We start from the raw sequence: 22,246 nt of genomic DNA, 5'->3' as shown, positions 1-22,246 counted from the left end.
ACTAACGATGATTATTTAGAAAAGTTGAGTTTAACATGTTTTAAATAGTCAAATTCAAAAAGACAACCAATTTATTATGGAAGGGGTTCTTTAATGTAAGCCTCATTATTTATTTTGAGAAACTCCTCAAAGTGACGGACACTTTCATAAAGAATTTTCAGTCATGTCTTATTCTGCTTTTTCTTCTTCTATAATAGAGTTGTATTTGTGATTTATGATTTTAATCATGTTTCTGATTTATTTCTGATAATTTCAATTTTAATTTGTATTATCAAATTTCATTGTCTAAAAAATTATGAACTCTTTTTTAAGAGTTGCTGACACCTTCTAGTTTGTCTGTCTACCTTACTTTACCCAAAATAAAAACAGAGAGAAACTTCATATGTTTAAATTAGCTTGAGTTCTAGACAAATTATTTTCTTCAAAAGTTAATGCTAAAATTTTTATTATAAATTATTTTAAGCATAAATAAAGCATTCCAAAGATACATACACAACAACAAATAATTACTATAGTAATTTTTAGTTTTGAATAGGAGAATGTCTGTCTCAACAAACTATAAAAACTACACTGACTGATTAGGAACTATAGACTACAATCAAAAATACGAATTTTCTCATCAATAAACAAATGTAAGCATTGTAAATAACAAATGAGTAGAGATCCTCCAATTCTACAATTCTTTCTTCAAAGAATAAATGACTATAAGAAATTCCTCAATATGCCTTGAACTTTGTACCATGAGCTGTTTCTGGACAGTTGCTAATACAAAGGAGAACCCCTTCAATGAGACTGGATTTCCATATGGGGCCAAAAGAATTCTCATATAGAATATGAAACATCATGTTTCTGATCAAAGTCATCTAACAAATTTGTCTCATGGAACCTTGTGGTTGTCGAAGTATAGAGAATTCACAGCTGATTTTCGCAATAACGATGTGCGTCAGCATGATCATAATCACTTGCTTCGCTTTTTGGCTTCACTGTAAAGTACAACTCCAAGAACTGTGAGTGAATAACCCATCATTCCAGTGACTGAAACTGGGTTTTTAAATATTAGAATTGAAACTACAACTGCTACAGCTCCTTTAGCATTCCCAAGTACCTATATGAGCAAATTCTTGAGGATTAGTTGTTAAACATCAACTTACATAAAAAAATAACAAATATTGGATTACATGAAAAATGCACATCTTGCCAACAATATATCTACTTAACATCATTTGAATCATACTCATTAAACCTTTCCCTGATCTAAACAAGGTGAATGAAAAATATACACCCTTAAAAAAGAAAAAGAGCCTAGAAACAAAATTTTAAATTTACGTTTGTTACTATAACCCCAAACATCAAATCCTACAATTTTACAACAATTTTATATCTACTAATTAACGTGGCACAAAAAAATGTAGCAACTATGTTTAGCCAAAGGAATATAATGATCTGAATCAATAAAACCTGAAATGCAGTGGAACAGTGAATACTGATAACAACTCATGTTGAATATTTGAAATCACAGACAAAATTTCAGTAAAAAAAGATGACATTCCTAGCTCTAGGTTCTTATGATGTCTAGCAATAGAAGCATTTGAAAACACTGCCCTAGTACAAGCTTTACGGACCCAACGGAAAATTTCAGCACCAATCCCTTAACTTATTTTCCAAGAATTTCAAAAACTTGTTTATGACAATTGCAAAAAATTGATGTTCCAACTAAAAAGACAGCAGGCATGTTCGTTTGAGTAAAGAAATAAATTTAGAAAATAAAGCTGTAGGACTATATGGAAAAGGGAGGCATACCTGAAGGGTGAGAGCACTGGTATGTTTCGTGACCAAAAAATTGGTCAGGTTGACAAAATACGCAAGTGCGGAATTGAATAGAAGGTACCAAATGATCTTCACATCATCTCTGGCAAGAGCCAACGTGATGCCAACCACATTTTCTTCCATATAAAGTGTAGCAGGAAGAAGGAAAACAACAGCCATTGGAGCCATGTAAAGGAGAAGGTTCATAGAATTCAGCTTCTCCCTAATATACAACAAGAAGGATGTTGAAGTCAGTACCCATATATTATACAACTTGACAACAGAAGAAAACAAAGTAATAAGGTAAATAGCATGTTCCTTATACGTAGTACATACCCTTCAGATGAAAGCAAAATTCCCTGTAACACTGATTTGAGGGCTCGTGCCGCTGTAGCTGCAACACATATTATAAACCCAAACAAATGGAAGCTCGGTTCACCCTATAAGCAAAGAAATAAAACAATAACAAATGCATCAGAAAACATATAGTATTCATATTTTCCATTTTTCGAAATCACTTGAAGTATACATAAAAGGAAACAAAGAACGTATAAACATATTTTTTTTAGTTTGATTTCAACAAATGCATGATCAAAGCACTATATAAGTCCACCGAAAACAAAGAACGCCATACAACATGAACATAATAACAAGCTCCTGTTGTTAGAAATTATAAATTTTATTATTTCTTACACCTATTTAGTAACTGAAAAGTGAAAAGTGCTTTAGTTCATATGGTATCAGACATATATAAATCAAAGCTAGCTCAGCTTCTTAGACAAACTTAAAACAGATCTTTCATAAGTAGAGATTCTTATTTACAATGTAAGTAATAAATCACTCACCTACATGCCACTCTATTGCTCATAAATTGTATTCAACTAAATCTGTATGGTTGCTAAATTACCAAGTTACAATCAGTGCAACCATTTAAAAACATAAGATACTAATGACTAATAATGATCCAAGTGTCAAGGACCATAATTCTCTTTAATTTGATTCAAGTCTTATAAATGGGGGGAAAAGGAAGTTATTATTGTTTAAAAACAAAGTTAACAACCGCGATTTGGGCACGACATCAGGGTTTGTATACCTCCTCGACTACAAATTAAAGGCGCATAAGCTGTAAGTGAATGCAATTTTCTGCAATATCAAGGATCACAACTTAATCACTAGATTTAAAACTTTGGTCCAACTTCGGAATACCACAAGTCCAAAATATAAATAAAATATAAAAATAAAACTCTAGATAACATTAATCAAAACTGTCATTTTTCAAAATTATATGAATTTAATGGATATAAACATTCCATGTAAATCAGTTTTACAAATCCTTACTATTTTAAGCATATTACTTTAAATCCTTATTATTTTAAGCATATTATAAGTTTTTCATTAGTTTGATTAAAGCACTATATTTATAAAGCATATTAAGCATTCCAAAATTGGTCTAAAATATCCTTATAAATTACACAAGTTCTACGTTTCAATCAAAAATGGAGTGTCTATAAGAACTATGAATTTTTAGATCAATAATTTTCTTTAATTTATCAACGTATTCATTATTATAATATCTATTAAATTTGATTAAATTAAAATTTTTAGTACATGTGACTCAATTAATGATGATTTAATTTTGATAATATCAAAACATTTAATTTTTAAATAAATTCCCTATAAATTATATTTTGTTATGCAAGTGAGTTAGCAAATAAAAAAATATAATTAGAAAAGCTAATCCAAAATCTCTCCTATTTAAATTCCATCACCGACAATTGATGACCGACAAGTTGATGAATGAGAAGAAATAAAAAAAAAAAAAAAAAATAGAAAAAGGGAAAAGGAAAAGGAAGAAGAAAAAAGTGCGAAGTTATGATGTGAACTTACCCCACTAGCAAAGATAACACCAGTAACAACAGGAAGAAGAGCGAGATAAGTAAGCCAAGCCTCTCTCTTAAACGTCATAACATAAGCAAAAACGGCAGTAAAAAAAGGAGTAGTAGCACCCACAGCTTGATTAAACGACACAGGAAGATACCGCAACGACACATTACCAAAAACCACCGAAACGCAGAATACAAGACTGAGCGTAGCGATCTTCAAAAACTGAAGACGTGACCTAATACTTTGCATTGGTACCATTTTCAACCAAGCAATTGCAACGTAACTGAATAACGAACAAGCCGTCATGTGACACATGGTTAAGAAGATTGGGTATTTGAATCCATAGTTTGTTAGAAGATATTTGTTTAATAGTAATACTCCAATGTTTGATAAATACCATGATGAGATTAAACCGATCGTAAACATTCGGCTTGAACCCTTCATTTTTTTATTTTTTTATTTTTTTGTGTGTAAGGGTGTTATTGTAATTATTTCTGATTAGTGGATCTTATGGAGGGTTAAAATGGGGATTTTATTTTTGGTTTATGGATCTGTGAATTGGTGTTGATTCATGGTAGAGAGGGATGAGAAGGGAAGGGAGGGAGGATTAGAAGAGTTGTGTTATTAGAATGAAATTGGAACGAAGGAGTGTTTGTTTTTGTATAAATAAACAAAAGTAATGTTATGTTATCGTTATTGTGAGAACGAAGGAAAGGTAAACGGGACGCGTATACAAACAGGGTCTTACTTCATTTGCATTTCCCTGCACTTTCTTTTATTATTTTTTTAAGAGTCGACGCTTTAAAAAAATATATATAGGGTATTCATGCAGATACGAAATATGATATAAAAATAATAATAAAGTACGGCACATCAATAAAAAATTTATAAATATATAAAAATTATGAATTTTATTAAAAATAAAATAATAATAATAAAAATACTCATAGATATGGTACAAATACGCAAATAAATATTTAGTACGAATATTTTCCCATTTTGAAGAGTCCGAAAGCTTCGTAAATAAACTACACTAGTACAAAGGATGTTGAGATGTGAAAATATAATAAAATGGGGTGGGTGTTTAGAAAAGAAGAAGACACGGAATCAAAATAATATATACGGATGTGTAAATAGATTATTATACTATTATATATTAATAATTCAAAAGTAAATCTCTAATATAGTCACGTTGGTACCAAAATAATTATAGTTCTAATTGGACACATTGATAATACATTCAAAATTAGTTTTCCTTTTATATCAAGTAGCATGATGGGAATAATTGTATCTTTTAAATTATTTCTCATTTTAAAATATTAATAAAATAATAATATTAATTTTTCGAGAATCTTTATTTACTAGTATATTTTAATCTACGTAACAACTCTTTTTTATTATTAAACATAACTACTCCATTTTTTTATTAAAACATGACTACTCTTTAATTATTGATAAAAAACTTGAGTTTATCAAACTTATTTAACTATCAAAATTAGTACAATTAATATTTTTGTATTAAAATATATATATTAGAGAGAATTTAAAAATTGACTGGAGTTAGATATTTAGAAAAGGATGATTTCGCCCAACTTAAAATTGAATATGATAAAAGAAACTTGAAAGATTAAATTGAAGTGTAATTGATTAAAAAATAATTTGAGGTGTAATTTTACAATTATTTTTTTATAAGATTTATTTATTAGTGTAAAATGAAAATAATAATTAGGTAGAAACAAACAAAGAAAAAAGAGGAATCGCATTTGGCGCAAGAACAAGAGGAATTGGAAATGGGATGGTAAAGCCGGTCCAAACGCCGCCTTGTTATTTTTCTACGTTAGTTTTTTTTTTTTTATGACACGTTCTAATAATTTAAAAATACCTGAATATATAAATAAATAAACAAATAGGTCCTGGTGGCGCAATTGGTTCAATACAAAAAATGTACTTGATTTGAAACTGTGGGTCCCCAACCAAGTATGAACAGGACCTGGTTAATAATTGATTTTGGGGATTTTCAGTACAAGAAATGTGTACAAAAGACTACTTCATTCCGGTTGTATATGTATCTTACTCATTCTAGTATATGATCAAATAAAAAATTTAAATTCGAATTCAACTATTAAGTCCATCAAATTTGATGAGATATAAATTTAATTAAGATGAGGTTATACAAAGATAACATTGAGTTGATTTTCAGTCAAGTTACTGCATAGTAATACTTTGTAAAAAAGTTAATCAAACATATTACATAGATTTAAAATTGCAAACATTTTAAGATTTATGGTTTGATTCTTTAAAAAAATTATGGTCGATTTATTATTATTATTTTATATGTTTTATTATTATTTCATTCTTTTGATTCGTAACAAATATCATTATATTTGTTCTTCTTCTAAAAAATAGTCAAATATTTTTCATTTTTTTTTACTTTCATCCTAAAACGATGGAACTTTGTTGCACAAAATTTGACATTTTAAAAATTCAATAATTAAAATTTTTACTTTATTGGAGAGGGTGTTAAGACACCATAAAATTTAAAATTAATCTAAAATAGATCAAAGATTTTAAAGAAAATTATACACTTAAGCCAATACCTTTTTATACATTAATTTTTTTTTGTCAATATAATTACAACTTGTATTTTTCATGTAATTTTCATTAATTAATTAGATTTTATTTCCTTTTTTTTTTATTATATGATTCATCCGAAAAAATTATTAACCCACCTTCCATTTCACGGGGCTCTTAAATATTATTAAGAATTAATTGATGGAGTTGGTTAGTAGTTAATACAAATTAATTAAGATTTATAAATTAAATTAAGATCACTATAAAGTGTTTCCTCCATACTTATATTATAATCAATTTTTTCATTAATTTAATATTTCTCGTAATTATTTTTCCTTTATTAGATTTAATGATATTTCTCAACATATTTTGAAATTAGAGTATATTTACAAGGACCACCCCCTTCAAACTGACACCAACACCATCATCATGATCGAAACTATGTTTCTCGGAGATCCACCACCGTCGATCTCCCAAGGTTGACTTGTGTTCTTAAACAAAACATGGAGCAAAAAGAATATATTGTTCGTCACTTGGTCACTTGGTGCGCTTCCCCCTATAGTAGGAAGAATTTCTAATCTTAGGAGTCAATGTGCCTAATTACCTTACAGTTCATTTAATTTGTCTTGCCTAACACATTCAACTCCTTTAAAGATTCAATAAATGTAGTCAAAGTTGTCTTATATGTGGTTAGGTCCAATATTTTTATTTTTATTTTTATTAAAAATAATATTTATTTATTTAAATTTATATAAATTATATTTATCTAGAATACATGTCATCAAAGTAGTAACATTACCGACGTCAAAATTATTGATTGAAATTAAATCTGCACTTGATCGAAATTAATATATCAATATGAATTAAATAAACATCACATTAAGATGAGAAAGTAAATGTCGCATGAGACAAGAAAAACTAACTATATATGAAAATGTTTATTTAATTAAAATTAGAAGAATAAAAACGAGTTAGAGATGTCATTTAGTAAAAAAAATTACTTTAAACCACCTCTCTCTCTCTAATAAATAGATGAAGAAGAGTTACAAATAAAAAGAAAAAAAAAAATCGGTTACAATTAAGTTTTCTCTAATCTGCTACGCATCCAATATTATCTCTTTATAAAAAGTGAACAGGTAATTCAAAAACACCTAAAATGGTGCATTAATTAACTTTATGAATGAGATGCAACATATGTACTTGTCTTAAAAAAATAATCGAATAATCTATTATTTTACTCTTTGAAACTATAATATACTTTTATTTTGGTATCTGATTAAATAAAAATAAATAAATTAATCATCAAATTATTAAAATAATTGAGATACAATTTATTATATATCATAATTTTTTTTTAAAAAATACAATTTATTATCAAAATAAATTGATGATGTGACGATTAATTTAAATATTTTTGTAGTGAATTAAATACTAAAATAAGAACATCTTATACTTTAAATAACTAAAATGATAATATATCCAAAAAGTTGAGAATATTCTAGGAAGGGGAAGTCAAAATTAGGCATATCCTTGATACTTTTTATTTACAGAATTCATTGACTGTTTCTTCAATGCTGCAATGACTTTACGTGAGTTCTAAGAGCATATAAGTTTCAATAGAGCGAGAGAAGTTTGTGTTAGTAAATTTTTTTACATAATGTATTTTTTTATTTTAGAATTTTCTTGATATATTTGTGTGTTTGACAATAAAAAATACTAATCAATGTAGGAGTTTATAAATTTGAAGTAAGTGTTTAATTCAAAAGCCTAATCTATTAAGTGAAATATATTGATGTGTATAGACATTATTCTTCTGTGAGTTTTAACTATGCGTGCATTGACTCAAAACTAGCCCAAGATCCAAACCACTAATGTAAGAATTTTAGCAGAGTCTTTAGGCTATCATAAAAATAAAAAATATTCCTTAATTAAAATGCCTCAATTTCATTTTTTTTTTTGTAATAAAAGATATTCTAGTACTTTCAAAACAAAATACATAAAACCTTATCAAAAATTAATTTTGTCTCCATAAATAATAAATCAATTGATTTTATCATCAAATAAAAAAGAAATATTATATGAAATCAATTATGTTAATTTAATGAATGATTCTATATTTTAAAATGTGTAAAAAATAATATTTAATAAAAAAGTTTAATAATTTTTTATTAAAAAATAATTTTTAATAAATCTTTTTTATAGACTTTAAAAAATGTCATATCAAATTTTATTTTAGGTCTCCATATATATTATGAGAGTCCTAAACTTTAAACCTCAACAAAATAGATTTATTTAATAAAGAAAAAGGACTTCCAAATAAAATAGAGTATGATATTGTTAATTACGTTAGAAAACTATTAATAGTTATATGTTAATTTAGTTGTAAAATGTAAGAGATTGAGTCTTTTGTCAATGATTCAAATCTTTTAATTTATACCACTTTTTGTTTTTCTTATGTGAAAAACCACATCAAAGGTAAAAATAGTTTAAATAAATGGTATAATTAAAAGGAAAAAATAGATTTATCATTATAGAAATAGACCTCCAAACAAAATAGAGTATAATGTTATTAATTATGTTATAAAAATTATTTATAGTTATACAATAGCTTAGCTTAGTTGTAAAATGCAAGGGGTTGAGTGTGTTATCCATGATTCAAATCTTTTAGTCAATGCTACTTTTTGTGATTTTTTAAAAGGGAAAAATCATATCACATCCATGTATTCTATTTATATATAATATAAATCATAAAAAGGAGAGTTTATAATACCTAATTTAATTAATAATGTTAATATTATTATGTTAAACAGTTTTTTTTTCAATTTGTATATATAAATTTATTATTGATATTTGTCATTTCTCTATAAATAAATAAATAAAAATGAGGATTTTACTCATCCTTCGGCGAGAACATGCTAATACAAAAGGTTGCATAGATGATAAGTTGTTCCTGACGTGCATGCACCATTTGATTGAGTCACGAAGTCCAGAAATTTGGTCAACCACCCAAAAGATTTTACATTTCTTATTATTCACATAAAGTTCATTGAAGTGTCCATATTTTATTAAAGATTCCATTTATGGCATTGATCTTCTTAGTTTCATGTATTCAGCAGTTTTTTATTTTAGTTTCAACAATTTTTTTGTTTTAGTTTATGTAATATAATATTTTGAAGTATTTAACTATATGTAAATTTCCATTAACTATATGTGATATAATATTTTGAAGTATTTAACTATATGTAAATTTGAACATCGATGAATTAATTATAAAAAATATATTCAAAACACTAAACAAAAAATCAAATATATTACAAGACCAAAGAGGTATTTAATCTCGTAACTATATTAGATCTTTTGTTGCATAAAATTAATCTCGTAACTATTATTTCAAGTGTTGTTTTTATAGGGAGAGAAATGCAAAATATATTATGTAGTTTTTTTTTTTTAATCTCAGAAGATATAATAAATTTTACTGTGATTAACTCACACAACTGTGAGATCTCGAGTTTGAGTTCAGGATAAGACATCTAATTTAACAATATCAATATTTGTTACTTGAGTTATGGCTTAAAGACAATATAATTAGTCTTTTTAAGTTAAACGAAAATATCATATTGATTATTTAACTTTTTGTAAGAAGTTAATCCTTTATATTTATAAATGTTACAATGTTAAACTATTTTTATTTATAACCTCATTTCAGTCATTTGTAGTTAGATATTTTTAAAATTCTACTATAAGTTCTAATATTGATTATATAAAGAATAACTTAATAATTTTTCATTCAATTTTATTATTTGAATTAAGAGAATTGCATATTTAATTTCAATAATCTTTATATGTATCTCACTCGATTTCTCTCATGATTATTATTATTATTATTATTATTATTATTATTATTATTATTATTATTATTATTATTATTATTTTAAAAATTGATTGACTTACTACAATCAAAACCCCTTAAAAATTACACAAGTTTATTAAAAAAAATTAGGAGAATTTGAAAATTCAATTTTATTGGTTTTAAATTACGATCATCGATGCAAATATTTACAAACATAAAAGACAAACTTAACACACACAAAAATATTAAAAATTAATCTGTAATTTTTGTGTTACTTAAAAGACCCTATGATGTACTTTACCAAAAATTAGTCTACTTATCAAAACTCAATGCAACATTACTTATTATTGTCAATAATATCTTTAATCATTTTGTCGAAAAGCAAAAATAGACTAAATGAAATATATTTTCATGTATAAATATTATATTTTTTCAAAGTTTCAACTATATTAATTATTTTGTTACTGACTTATCTCTAATTATATTACATATTCTTCTATAATCTATATTAAATACTATATTAAAAACATAAATGAATTCTTTCTCTTTAAAGGTAAATTAATAAAATAATTCAAATTGACTTCAAATTTAATATTTTAACCAACTTTCTTAATTTCAGTATTTAATCATTAGTAAAAAATAGCTAAATGTATATGAGAAAGACAAATTACGGCATAAAAAGTAACAAAATTGTAGTTTTTCTTAAATATATGTAGTTAACCTTAAAACAACTATAAAAGAAGTACGGAGTAAGTATTACAGCCACTTATCATTAGGGAAAACATTATTCTTAGAAGTTAAAATACATAAAAATAGAAATGTCATGATTTTGATTTCTTATTAGTCATGTTTCTGCTTTTCAATAGTCATGGAAGCGCACACGATGATTCATATATGCACTTATGCTCATAATAATACTTATATGTTTTTCGATAATATTTTTATAGAACAACAATACTACAATTCCCTGAAATTTAAATTAAAAATAACTTAAATATAATTTTAGTCATTTACCTTTTATCTAATATTCATTTTAATAATTTATCTTTATTTTTATTCATTTTATAATAACATTAAGTCATTAAAATTCCTTCTAAAAATTATCAATATATATTAAGTATAATATAATTTTAAAAAAAATTAAAACATACCAATTATAAAATATTAATGACCAAAACAAATAAATAAAAATATAACTAATCAAAATAATCGATAAAAATTATATTTAAATATAAATATTATACATTAAACATAAATTTCTATTCATGCAAATACACTGGATTCTGCAACAAAGACTCGCCCATCTAGTCCACAGCAATATCTACAAATCTTATTTATAATGCCACATCCTTTTATAGTTAATGCTTTGATTTGTTATTGAAGATCGTGTAACCACAAAAAACATAATGAAAACTTGGATTGTAAGTCATCAATGTTTTTAATAGATAGGTTAATAAAATTACAAATCAACTTATTATGATAAACAAAATCAAGTAATTAAATTTTTGGTAGTTTTAAATTTTACTACGAATTTACGTGGAGACAAATGGCCCAATGAAAACGATATAAGAGGAGAAAAATCCATAATGAAGTCAGGATTCAGAAAAAAACAGAGGATAACTAATACATGTTCTTTCACCATGCAGGAAAAGGAACTATTCTGTTTAGAGATACAAAAATGATCAAAAATATAACTTCCATAGTGCATTTGTCTTCTAGTCCAAGGTTCGGATCACCTGCAATAACAAAATGTGCCATTTCAAGGTCAATTACAATAAGAGGATGATATGCAGATCTTGCTGTCAAAATGCTAAGAATAAGAATGCAATTACAAGGTCAATTAGAATAAGATGATCATACAAGGGAATTACTGTTTATTATTACATTTAAGTTATTCTGAAGCGCACTACTTATCATATTATGGTGTTGAATCTCGATTCAAGGTATCAAGCAAAAACAGCAAAATTACTATAAGTGGAATTACAACATCATAAATCATTTAATACAAAAGAGTGACAAAACTGTAAACCAATTACATTGGAGAACATCTCTATGGATAAAAGAGAAGCCTCAAGCAGAGAGGTTTTCTATTTGCTATCCGCACAAATAAAATCCTGGATATAATCTTCGTAAAGTTACATACCCAAGAAGAACTATGTGCAGTTTCTACTTCAATAAAGACAAAAACCATCCATTATAATTTTAAGAAATCAGAAATAGGATAGACAGAATACTGGCAATATAAGGGGAAGACTTGAGCAGAAACAAATAAAACTGTAAGCCAAATACATTGGAGACATCTCCATAGATTAAAGAGAAGTCTCAAGCAGAAAGGATTTTCATTTTCTTTACGCACAATTAAAATCCTGGGAACAATTTTTCAGTAAACTATGTTGCAAGAAGAACTTTGTGCGATTTCATTTGTCAGAAAGACCAAAAGATCAGTTCTAGATATTAAAAATACAAAATAGAATGGACAAGTACATAGACAAATTAAATTTAATGAGAAGGGTCACACATATCAATCTGTTCGCCAATTTTATTGGAGCACATCACCAAGCATTAAGGAGAAGGCTCAAGCAGAAAGGCTGACTTTCTATCCACATATATAAAATCCTGGAAACTATTAAAATTTGTTCCCAAGAAGAACTATATGCGGGATTTCTTTGTCTAGATAGATCAAAATATCAATTTTTGTCTAGAGAGATCAAAATATCAATTTCACACATTATAAATAGACAACACAATGAGATTTACGTGGGCATTCCAGTTGTTGGAAAAGGGATAAGCCGGCAATTTAAACAATCAAATCAATTGGTATTGACACAATAACCTCTAAAGTACATCACCTGATTAGGTAGACTTAAATCCTACAGTACAATCCCGCTACTAAAGACATTTAACGAGAAGGGTCACACATAACAAGATAAATCTGTAAGCCAACTTTATTGGAGCACATCTCCAACCATAAAGGAGAAGGCTCAAGCAGAAAGGCTGACTTCCTATCCGCACAAATAAAATCCTGGAAACTATTATACTTGGTTCCCAAGAAGATCAATGTGCGGGATTTCTTTGTCCAGAGAGATGATAAAAATATCAATTTCACGCATTTTAAATAGACACCACAATGAAGTTTAGGTAGGTTCCTGGTGCAGGAGAGGGAGAATTCGGCAATTTAAACGATCAATTGATTGGTTGAGACAAAATAACCTCTAGGTAGACTTGATTCCTAAAGTACAATCCCGCTACTAAAGAATAGTCATGGAGACTTCAAATCCAAAGTACAATCCCACAGATCATCAAAGTTTTCAAAACATATTTGATTAATAATATAAAAAAATAAATACAATGTGATTGATTGGCCCAAATTCTTGCTGCTAAGACACATATTTTATTCCTTGGTATGTATCAATGAGATTAAAAATAAAATAGCACAGCACAAAGACAACCTAAGAACCATCATCCATGGAAAAAGAACCGGTGAATTGGGGAACTAGTAGTGACTTTAAGTTGTTTTTTATGATTGACATCAAGTTAATTCAGTATGTAATATCTTATTTTCTATTATAGTTCAATCACAAGTTGCCCAAAAAATCCTAAATAATAGTTTTTAAAGAAGCATGTATTAATGCATCAACCAATATATTAATGCATCAACCAATAATATACATAAAAATAAAAAAGTAATAAGCATCCATAGAATGGTAAGTACCTTATATGTTGCTTGGATACATGAAGACTCTAACCCTGGCTCCCTGCAGACAATAATCAACATCAAGACACTCAGAAACCATAATAAAAAGGTTTACTGAAAAAACTATTTCAATGTCCTTAAGAAACTATTTCAATGTCTTTAAAATTACCATTGATTTTGGTGGAAGGTTTGACTTGAACTTTGCACGGACTATGCCACTGTTACCATGAGGCCTTGTAACCTTACCCCAAATGCAACGATAGTGGCTACCATCCTTCTTCACCTTGGCTTTGTAAATGTATGCCATGCGCTTCCCAGCATACCAGGCAACCTCTTCTTTAGTGTTTACTCCTTCAATCTGGACAAGAGAAGTGTTTGGGTATTGGTTTGACTTGGACCTAAAACACATTACCAAATTCTTTAGCACAAATCATGACCACCTAACCAAATCAATATCAATATCCATGATATATCACAAAAGAAAAATCATACGATACAACAACAACCAAGCCATATCCCACTAAGGCCCTGTTTGAATAAACTACCTATTTAAGCGGTTTTTAGCATTAGCTCTTATAGCATAAGCACTAATGTATAAGCTATTTTTAAAACACAAGGTAAAATAAAGTCAAGCTATCTGGAATAACATAAAAATTAGTTGAAAATATCTTAAGGACATGCCATAAACTGTTTCCTTAAGTTCACCCAAAAAACTCTGCAAATGCTTTTGCAGGTAGATAAGCTAAAATAAGCCAATCTAAACCGCTCAAACTAAGGGTTGGCTACAGGGATCAAACACACTATCATTCAAGCATATAGAATATATCTTTCCAACGCAGTGTCTAGGTCTTTTCTATTAGTTTCACTAATAGTTCTCCTGCATCTTCCCTGAGTCTTAGGATTTGACTACCTCCATTTGATCTACTCTCCTTACAAAAGAATCCTTAATACAGAATCTACATATCTCCTCTCCTCTCCTCTCCACTCCACATAACAATATCATTAATGTATAATAAAAAACAAAAAATTAAAACAAAAGTACTTCAGGAAACATTTAAAAATAACAGATACAACAAATTATAAAAAAGAAAAAAAGTGACTGGTAAATATTACTAAAAAATTGAAATAAAAATATGACAAACAAATAAATCATGAAAAAGAAGTACCTCTTGTATCCAAGAACTGTACCCCTTACGTAAAGCCTGATTAAAAGCAGTTGAAAAAAAAAGCATTAGCAAAAAATCAGAAAAACAGCCAATCAAAATTTATTGATTTTGTTGAAGGGTAAGTAGTTTCTTTCAATTAATCTCGTGATAAATAAACTGTAAACAAAGCTAAGTTTTGTTTTATCATTTACATTTATATGCAGCATTGTTAACCAAAACCCTTACAGCACACAGATCGAAAGCTAAAGAACAAAAAATCTGGAAGAGTGAGATCACAAACCTAACACGTTCACCTTGTCGACCTTTAACCATTTTGCTATGGATTACGATGCACGAAGCTGCTCGGTTTCGTTCAACTTTGCTCGGCTCGGCGGAAGAAGCAACTACGCATTTTGGTCGCAGGGTTTTTATATACGTAATCAACGGAATGGGTCTGTTAGGTTTTCTTTTAGGCCCAACCAATTGGGCTTCTCTAACCTTTACTCTCTTCTACTGTTTTTGTAAAAAAAAAAATACAAAAACAAACATTTATGATTTACTCTATCCATTTCACAATAAAATTTCCTTTTTTTTCATTTTACATATATTAATAAATGAAAATAAATAAAATAGAAAATAATAATTTGATAAAAAATATTTTATTGATAATTAATGTATTATTTTTATTATAATAAATGTAATAAGTCGAAGATAGTAATGTTTTAGGAGAAATATGCATAGTATTAATTCTTAATTATATGATATAATTGTAATTAAAATTAAAATTTATTTTAATATGATTTTTTTATTAAATGAAATATATTGTAAGACGGAAGGAGTGATTTGTAAAAATATTTTGCATATGATCTAAAGCAACAACAAAAAAATGTCATGCAAGATATTTGCATATGGTCAATGTCACAATGTGGGCTCGATGCATGAGAGGGAAGGCGAATACCCTGGGCCCAATATTTTACTCAGTAGTTATTTTATATATATATATAGGCTTAGTAAAAAAAAATCATTAATTAATTAAAAAATATAGATGATTTGGATTTGCAAATGCTAGAGTTAAAAATTGTGGACGAAATTCGATGTAAATATAAGTTTGTTCAATAATGTCACATTCGAGATTTTTTTAATATATTGTAGATCAAATAACATATTGGTTTATTAAAAGTTACGAATATTATAGCGCGTACTAAGATAATTTTAGATTTTTATTTAATATTTAAATATTTAAATTATTTTTTTATTCTCCATCTGTTTTTAAATAATTGACTCATTTTTTTAAAAAATTGTCTCAAAATAATTAATTATTTCAATTTTTAATGTACTTCTTTTTAATTATATCTATTAATTAATAATAATTGTATTATTTTCAATGCAATATATTTTACTATACATTTATAATATTAATAATGCATTAATATCAATTAAAAATAATTTGATAAAAATAATTTTTTATTTTTTATTTATACATTTTTCTTAATATATATAAAATGATAAAATTACACAATCATTTTGAGACAGAAGTAGCAATTTTTTTTGTCTCACTAGAGTAAGAAAAAAGACCCTGAAATTTGTTATTGGTGCCCTCTAAATGAGTTAACTCAGTAAATTGCATTAATTCTTTTGGTAAAGAATTCAGAATAGTCAAATTGCATATTTCAACTGTCATTACCCACATGCACATGGTATATTTAAATAACAATTAATTATATTTGACAATAGTTATATATGAAAAGTTGAACTCAACTAACACTTCAATAAATCATATTAATCCCTTGTGGTTAAATATTATTTTGATTAGATGATGCATTTTCACGGTATTGGTGTATTTTAGTAGTAGTTATTATGAAATGCAAGCATGAAAAAGCCACATGTGCCAATCCCATCAAGAAACTAGATATAGCATACAAACTAAAAGCATGAGAAACAGAGAGATTATATCGCCTAATATTCTGCTCTCATGGTATATAGATTAACCATTTAACTATACAAAAGCCTCACCAAAGATAAAAAGGAGAAAACCATAGTCCCTCCAATTAACCCCTCATAAACCTATGGTTAATTGTTTTGTTTCTAATATCACCTCTCACTCTTCTTCATTCATTTACCTTAATTTAACATTCTCTAATTTATAATCTCATTTAATTTTCATTATCTATCTTTTTTGCTAAGTGTGGCTAACTCTTATCTAGTGTACAATTTTTCATGGCACCAAGGAGGAGCAGGGGCCTATTAGATGGAGGAGATGAACGTTACGGATTAATGTCTTTTGAAAACAAAGACATGTTCCCTATGAAACGTAAAATCATAAGACATTGCCAAAAGAAATTCAAACGAAGACATCTATTTGGGGGATTAATGGTTCTTGTTTTTATGAGTGTTCTTACCAAGTTTTTATTGTTGAACATTTTTTCTGATCAGCTAGATTTGGATCCTACAATAATTCATTCAAATGTGGTGAAAGATGAACCTTCACAAAACAATTTGCCGGTAAATGAAAATTGACATTTTGTATGAATTTTTTTTTTTTTGAAATAGCCAATTTAAATATTAATTTATCAAATTTACAAAATAATAATAAAATATTTTAAATTAAAGAACGTGAATTAATTAAGTCTTTTGAATTGGACTAACATATATTTTTATTTTTGCCAACAAAAAGTTGAAATTTAGCTGATTTAGTCTTTTAGTGTGTAGTTAATTTTCATTTTTTATATTGTTTACAATATGGTTACTATTTGTATCATTTGTTTCTACATTTTTTTTTTATTGTGATGCTAGTTTTGTTGTGATGTTTGTTAGATAGACTCTCGAAATTTGGAAGCATCCTAATAGTGAGAACAATTTCAAATGCATGGGACGAGCAAAGAAAGACATACGTGCGTCCAAAGCTATAATTTAATTATTAATATGCTCAAAATTTGAGTAAAATTCGATATAAGTGATTCTCACTCTGCCATTCATCTTTGTATAACTAGGAAGAATTTCTATTATACAGGGAAAGGAAACGCAACAAATGGCTACCTTTTAGTTCACGCCAATGGAGGATTAAATCAAATGAAAACCGGAGTATGTAAGAGGCAATCATAAATTAATTGCTCAGTTTTTTATTTTTTTTATTTTTCCAAATCTTTTAATTTGTTTTCTTTCTTATGATTTACAATATTTTCTCTTAAAATTCTTCCCGACACTTTTTGTATGGATAAAGTTAGATTCTATTTCAAAATGATAAGATTCATGTGAATTTCACTCAACCATAAAAGTATATATAATATATTAATTTAATCCCGGTCGTTAAAATGATAAATATTCAAATATTACTTACTTTATGAACTATAGAGTAAATGTATTTTCTATGATATTGCAGATAAGTGACATGGTAGCAATTGCAAAAATTATGAATGCCACTCTTGTTATGCCAACATTAGATCATAATTCATTTTGGACCGATCCTAGGTATGGATTAATTCTTACGCAACTAGGGTTTTGAAGTCAAACAAATTGGTGGTATATTTGCCTGATTTTGTAGTGTTCTAATAGTTTATTGTATCAGTACATTTAAAGAGATTTTTAACTGGGAGAACTTCGTTGAAGTTTTACATGATGAGGTTGAAATAGTGGAGTCTCTACCACCTGAACTTGCAGCAATTAAGCCAGTTTTAAAGGCCCCTGTTTCTTGGTCCAAGGTAATTAATTAATACTACACATTCTCTATATTTTTTTTATTATTGTTAATCTAAATTGTATTGATTGGTTTGGAAATGTAGGCCAGTTATTACAAAGGAGACATGTTGCAATTGTTGAAGAAAAATACAGTAATAAAATTTACTCATACAGATTCTCGTCTAGTGAATAATGGTCTAGCTAACTCAATTCAGAGAGTGCGTTGCCGTGCCATGTATGAGGCACTTAGGTTTGCAGTCCCAATTGAAGAGTTTGGAAAGAAGTTGGTAAATCGACTTAGAAATGACAACACCCCTTATATTGCTCTCCATTTGAGATATGAAAAGGACATGCTTGCTTTCACAGGATGCAGTCACAACCTAACAAAAGCAGAAGCACAAGAGCTTAGAAAAATGAGATATCAAGTAAAACATTGGAAAGAAAAAGAAATTGATGGAAGATCAAAGAGATTAAAAGGAAACTGCCCCATGACACCAAGAGAAGTTGCTGTTTTTATAGAAGCACTTGGTTATCCACTTGACACCAAAATTTATATAGCATCAGGGGAAATTTATGGCTTAGAGGGAATGAAAACTCTTCAAAACAAGTTTCCAAATTTGCTCATGCATTCTAATTTAGCCACAAAAGAAGAACTTGAACCATTTCAAGGACACCTTAATCAACTTGCTGCTCTTGATTACTACGTAACTGTGGAAAGTGATGTTTTTGTTTATAGCTATGATGGGAATATGGCTAAAGCTGCTACAGGTCATAGAAAATTCAATGGATTCAGAAAGACCATTAGCCCTAACAAGTATTCATCCTACTCTTAAACAATTTATTTCTTTTGCTAAATCAAATATAAACAAAAATAATTCAAATATTAAAGTTTAAAATTTTATATATCAACTTTTCAATTTTTTTTTTGTTTAGATTTCATTTAGACTTTATTTTATTAGATAGTTACTTCATCAGTTTTAGAATAATTGTCACATCTAACTATTTCACGTAGATTAAAAAAATATGATAAATAAAAGAGAGAGAAGAATAATTTTACACAAATTATAATTTTTTATTTATTTTGATCACCTGAACTTGTAAAAAAAATTGTAATTAAATCTCTGAATTAAAAGAATTTTTTATGTTCTTAAACTTTTAATTAATTTGCAATCGAGTTCCTAGAGATGTCAATAAATATGAATTTGATTACAAATTATTTAAAAACACAGAGATTTAATTACAAATTATTTAAAAATTAAAAATCATATTAACTTTTTTTAGGTCAGAAGCTTAATTACAAATTATTGACAAATTTAGGAATGAAATTATTTTTTTTTAAAAAAACTCAAATAGCTCATTATCTGTATAGAGTAATTAAACTTAATTAATATGTCTAACAAACTTTCTTCTTTGTAATAAGCCTTGGATATATATGTTGCAGGGCAAAATTTGTGAAATTAATTGATAAGTTGGACAATGGTTTGATTTCATGGGACGATTTTTCATCAAAGGTTAAGAGTATACATGCCAACAATATTGGAGCACCTCAACCTAGAAAAGTTCACCGACACCCCAAATTGGAAGAGAATTTCTATGCCAACCCTTTTCCAGGTTGTATTTGTCAAAAGCCATTCAGCATTATATTGAACACAACTCATGACTTCTTATGATTTAATCTAACAAAAATTAATGTATTTTAGGATGAGAGGAAGTACCATTAAAATTGATATGAATGTGTGTAAATATATGTCGAGGGATTTGGAAATTTGAGTTACATAAGTGATAATTTAAATTGAATAGTATGTTAGAATAGATAGAAAAAGTTAATTGGTAGGTGTGATATATACTAGATGGTATCATAGTCATACTATGAATTGTATTTTAGATTTTGAATGTTACACTAGCTAGGCTCTCGAATTCAGCATGAATTCAATTTAGATCTTGTCAACATGACTTGAATTATATATTTATATCTTGGTGTCAACTTATTTAGTTGATGATTTAGATGAAATTTGTAACATTTTATTTTTTCATATTCTTTTTGTATCTTCTTTTAATTAAATATGATGATTAGATCAAAAGACCGTGATTATGAGTCATTATATATTAATCTAACGGTATTAAATTGGATTAACTTGCAAATTATCATTCGGTTGTCCTTGTAAGTGTTCAATAAATTTTAATGTCTTTCTTAATCTGAACTAAGAAATCATCCTTTCATTCTAAATTTTTGTCAAAAATACTAAAAATACCTTATTGATATAAATTGTCAAAATACTAGCTTTATTTGTATAGATATATAAACATGACTTATTCACTTTGGGTTAAAAAAACATAATCAATTCATACACGTTAATTTCTTAAGGGTATGGTTGGTTCAACTGAGAGATTTTAATGGAGTGGCGGAAAGAGAAACAATTGATTTTGTAGTTATACTGAGCATCTGTTTACCCTTCTCATCCCATCTCATCCTCTAAAAAATACAAAGAGGGAACAAGGTGAACTATACGAAATTTTTTTACTTTCTTTCCTCCTAAAACTTAAACTAAATATTTCAATTAAAATATCTACTCATTTTTCCTCTATCTACCTCCAACCAAACACACCATAATTTTAAATAACATAAAATTGACCTATTAAAAAAAAGGTACATAAAATTGACATTGAATGTGTGGCTTTGTTTCCAAATTCATGAATTTATGAATACAATCTCTCAATTATCATTGACTTGAAGAATTCTCGAATTCTAATTGAAATTTCTCTACAATTAAAATAAATATTATCAACACAATTTATTCATCCTCTCCATTCACGTTTTATTGAATAAAAAATGTATTATTAAAAAGAGAAATAATTTATTCCTAACATTTTTAATAACTTCAAATAAACACTCATTATCAATCTACCATTAACAAAAATATATCAATCCTACACCTTACAATAATTAAAGATTGCAAATTATAAATTACAAATTACAAATTCAATAACCATTTTGTAATGCATATTTACACATGAATGAAATTTCTACCTTTGGTAGTAATTTTCGTTAGCCTAACAGGTATATTTAAATTTTTATTTATAATGCATATAGTCATATTGTACTCATATTAAATAAATTATATCATCACAAAAATATAATAAATCATTATTTCAATAAATAAAAAAATAACCCTTTGTACCAAAAAAAAAAAAATTAACCACAATAAGTGCATATTTATAAAAAAAAAATAATTCATCCAAATCACTTGCGCATTTCTTCAAATAATCCATAGCTTTTCATATTATTGCACAAATTTCGATACGTAAAAAAATATGATAAGTAATTTAGGGTTAGATTAATTTTCTTTTTTAAAAAAATGCAGGCCATACTAGATTGGATTAAGTTAACAAGGTCACAAAATAATGGTCCATTTAAATATATTGGAGATAAGACTACAAGTCTATTTTATATAAAATATTACACATGAAAAAATTATATTTTAAATTATTCAATTTTTATGCTAAATTCTTTACAATATGTTGATGAATCTACGCAGATTTAAAAAATTAATATGTGGCATCAAACAGAGTATATATACATAAAATTTATATTGATATATTAATTTTTTTAAAATTAGGGAA

The 22,246-nt window shown here is 27.1% G+C and overlaps 3 protein-coding genes across 6 annotated transcripts; 1 reads left to right on the top strand and 2 right to left on the bottom strand.

The window, feature by feature from the left end:
* Nucleotides 1-485: 485 nt before the first annotated feature.
* Nucleotides 486-4,419, bottom strand: LOC101489890 (probable sugar phosphate/phosphate translocator At3g11320). Its single transcript, XM_004490887.4, has 4 exons — nucleotides 3,694-4,419; nucleotides 2,143-2,246; nucleotides 1,801-2,029; nucleotides 486-1,105 (listed from the first exon to the last, which is right to left on the bottom strand). Exons 1-4 carry the CDS (start codon nucleotides 4,132-4,134, stop codon nucleotides 959-961), a joined length of 921 nt encoding a protein of 306 aa, XP_004490944.1. The 5' UTR covers nucleotides 4,135-4,419; the 3' UTR covers nucleotides 486-958.
* Nucleotides 4,420-11,677: 7,258 nt separating this feature from the next.
* Nucleotides 11,678-15,403, bottom strand: LOC101489573 (large ribosomal subunit protein eL33w). The gene is made up of 5 exons (XM_004490886.4): nucleotides 15,252-15,403; nucleotides 14,972-15,007; nucleotides 13,975-14,203; nucleotides 13,824-13,866; nucleotides 11,678-11,847 (listed from the first exon to the last, which is right to left on the bottom strand). Exons 1-4 carry the CDS (start codon nucleotides 15,281-15,283, stop codon nucleotides 13,825-13,827), a joined length of 339 nt encoding a protein of 112 aa, XP_004490943.1. The 5' UTR covers nucleotides 15,284-15,403; the 3' UTR covers nucleotides 11,678-11,847; nucleotide 13,824.
* Nucleotides 15,404-16,749: 1,346 nt separating this feature from the next.
* Nucleotides 16,750-20,706, top strand: LOC101488831 (O-fucosyltransferase 19-like). Of its 4 annotated transcripts, none has more exons than XM_004490883.4 (7): nucleotides 16,750-17,452; nucleotides 17,769-17,841; nucleotides 17,961-18,031; nucleotides 18,330-18,418; nucleotides 18,516-18,648; nucleotides 18,730-19,439; nucleotides 20,067-20,706. In XM_004490883.4, exons 1-7 carry the CDS (start codon nucleotides 17,168-17,170, stop codon nucleotides 20,293-20,295), a joined length of 1,590 nt encoding a protein of 529 aa, XP_004490940.1. In that variant the 5' UTR covers nucleotides 16,750-17,167; the 3' UTR covers nucleotides 20,296-20,706. The 4 variants fall into 4 exon arrangements, with proteins under 4 accessions (XP_004490940.1, XP_004490941.1, XP_027187550.1 ...); XM_004490884.4 differs by having other exon boundaries at nucleotides 17,311-17,452; nucleotides 17,941-18,031; XM_027331749.2 differs by having other exon boundaries at nucleotides 17,311-17,452; nucleotides 17,765-17,841.
* Nucleotides 20,707-22,246: the final 1,540 nt, after the last annotated feature.

Source organism: Cicer arietinum, chromosome 2 (assembly GCF_000331145.2).
Source record: "Cicer arietinum cultivar CDC Frontier isolate Library 1 chromosome 2, Cicar.CDCFrontier_v2.0, whole genome shotgun sequence".
Taxonomy (NCBI): domain Eukaryota; kingdom Viridiplantae; phylum Streptophyta; class Magnoliopsida; order Fabales; family Fabaceae; genus Cicer; species Cicer arietinum.
This window is presented reverse-complemented; position numbering and strand designations above follow the sequence as displayed.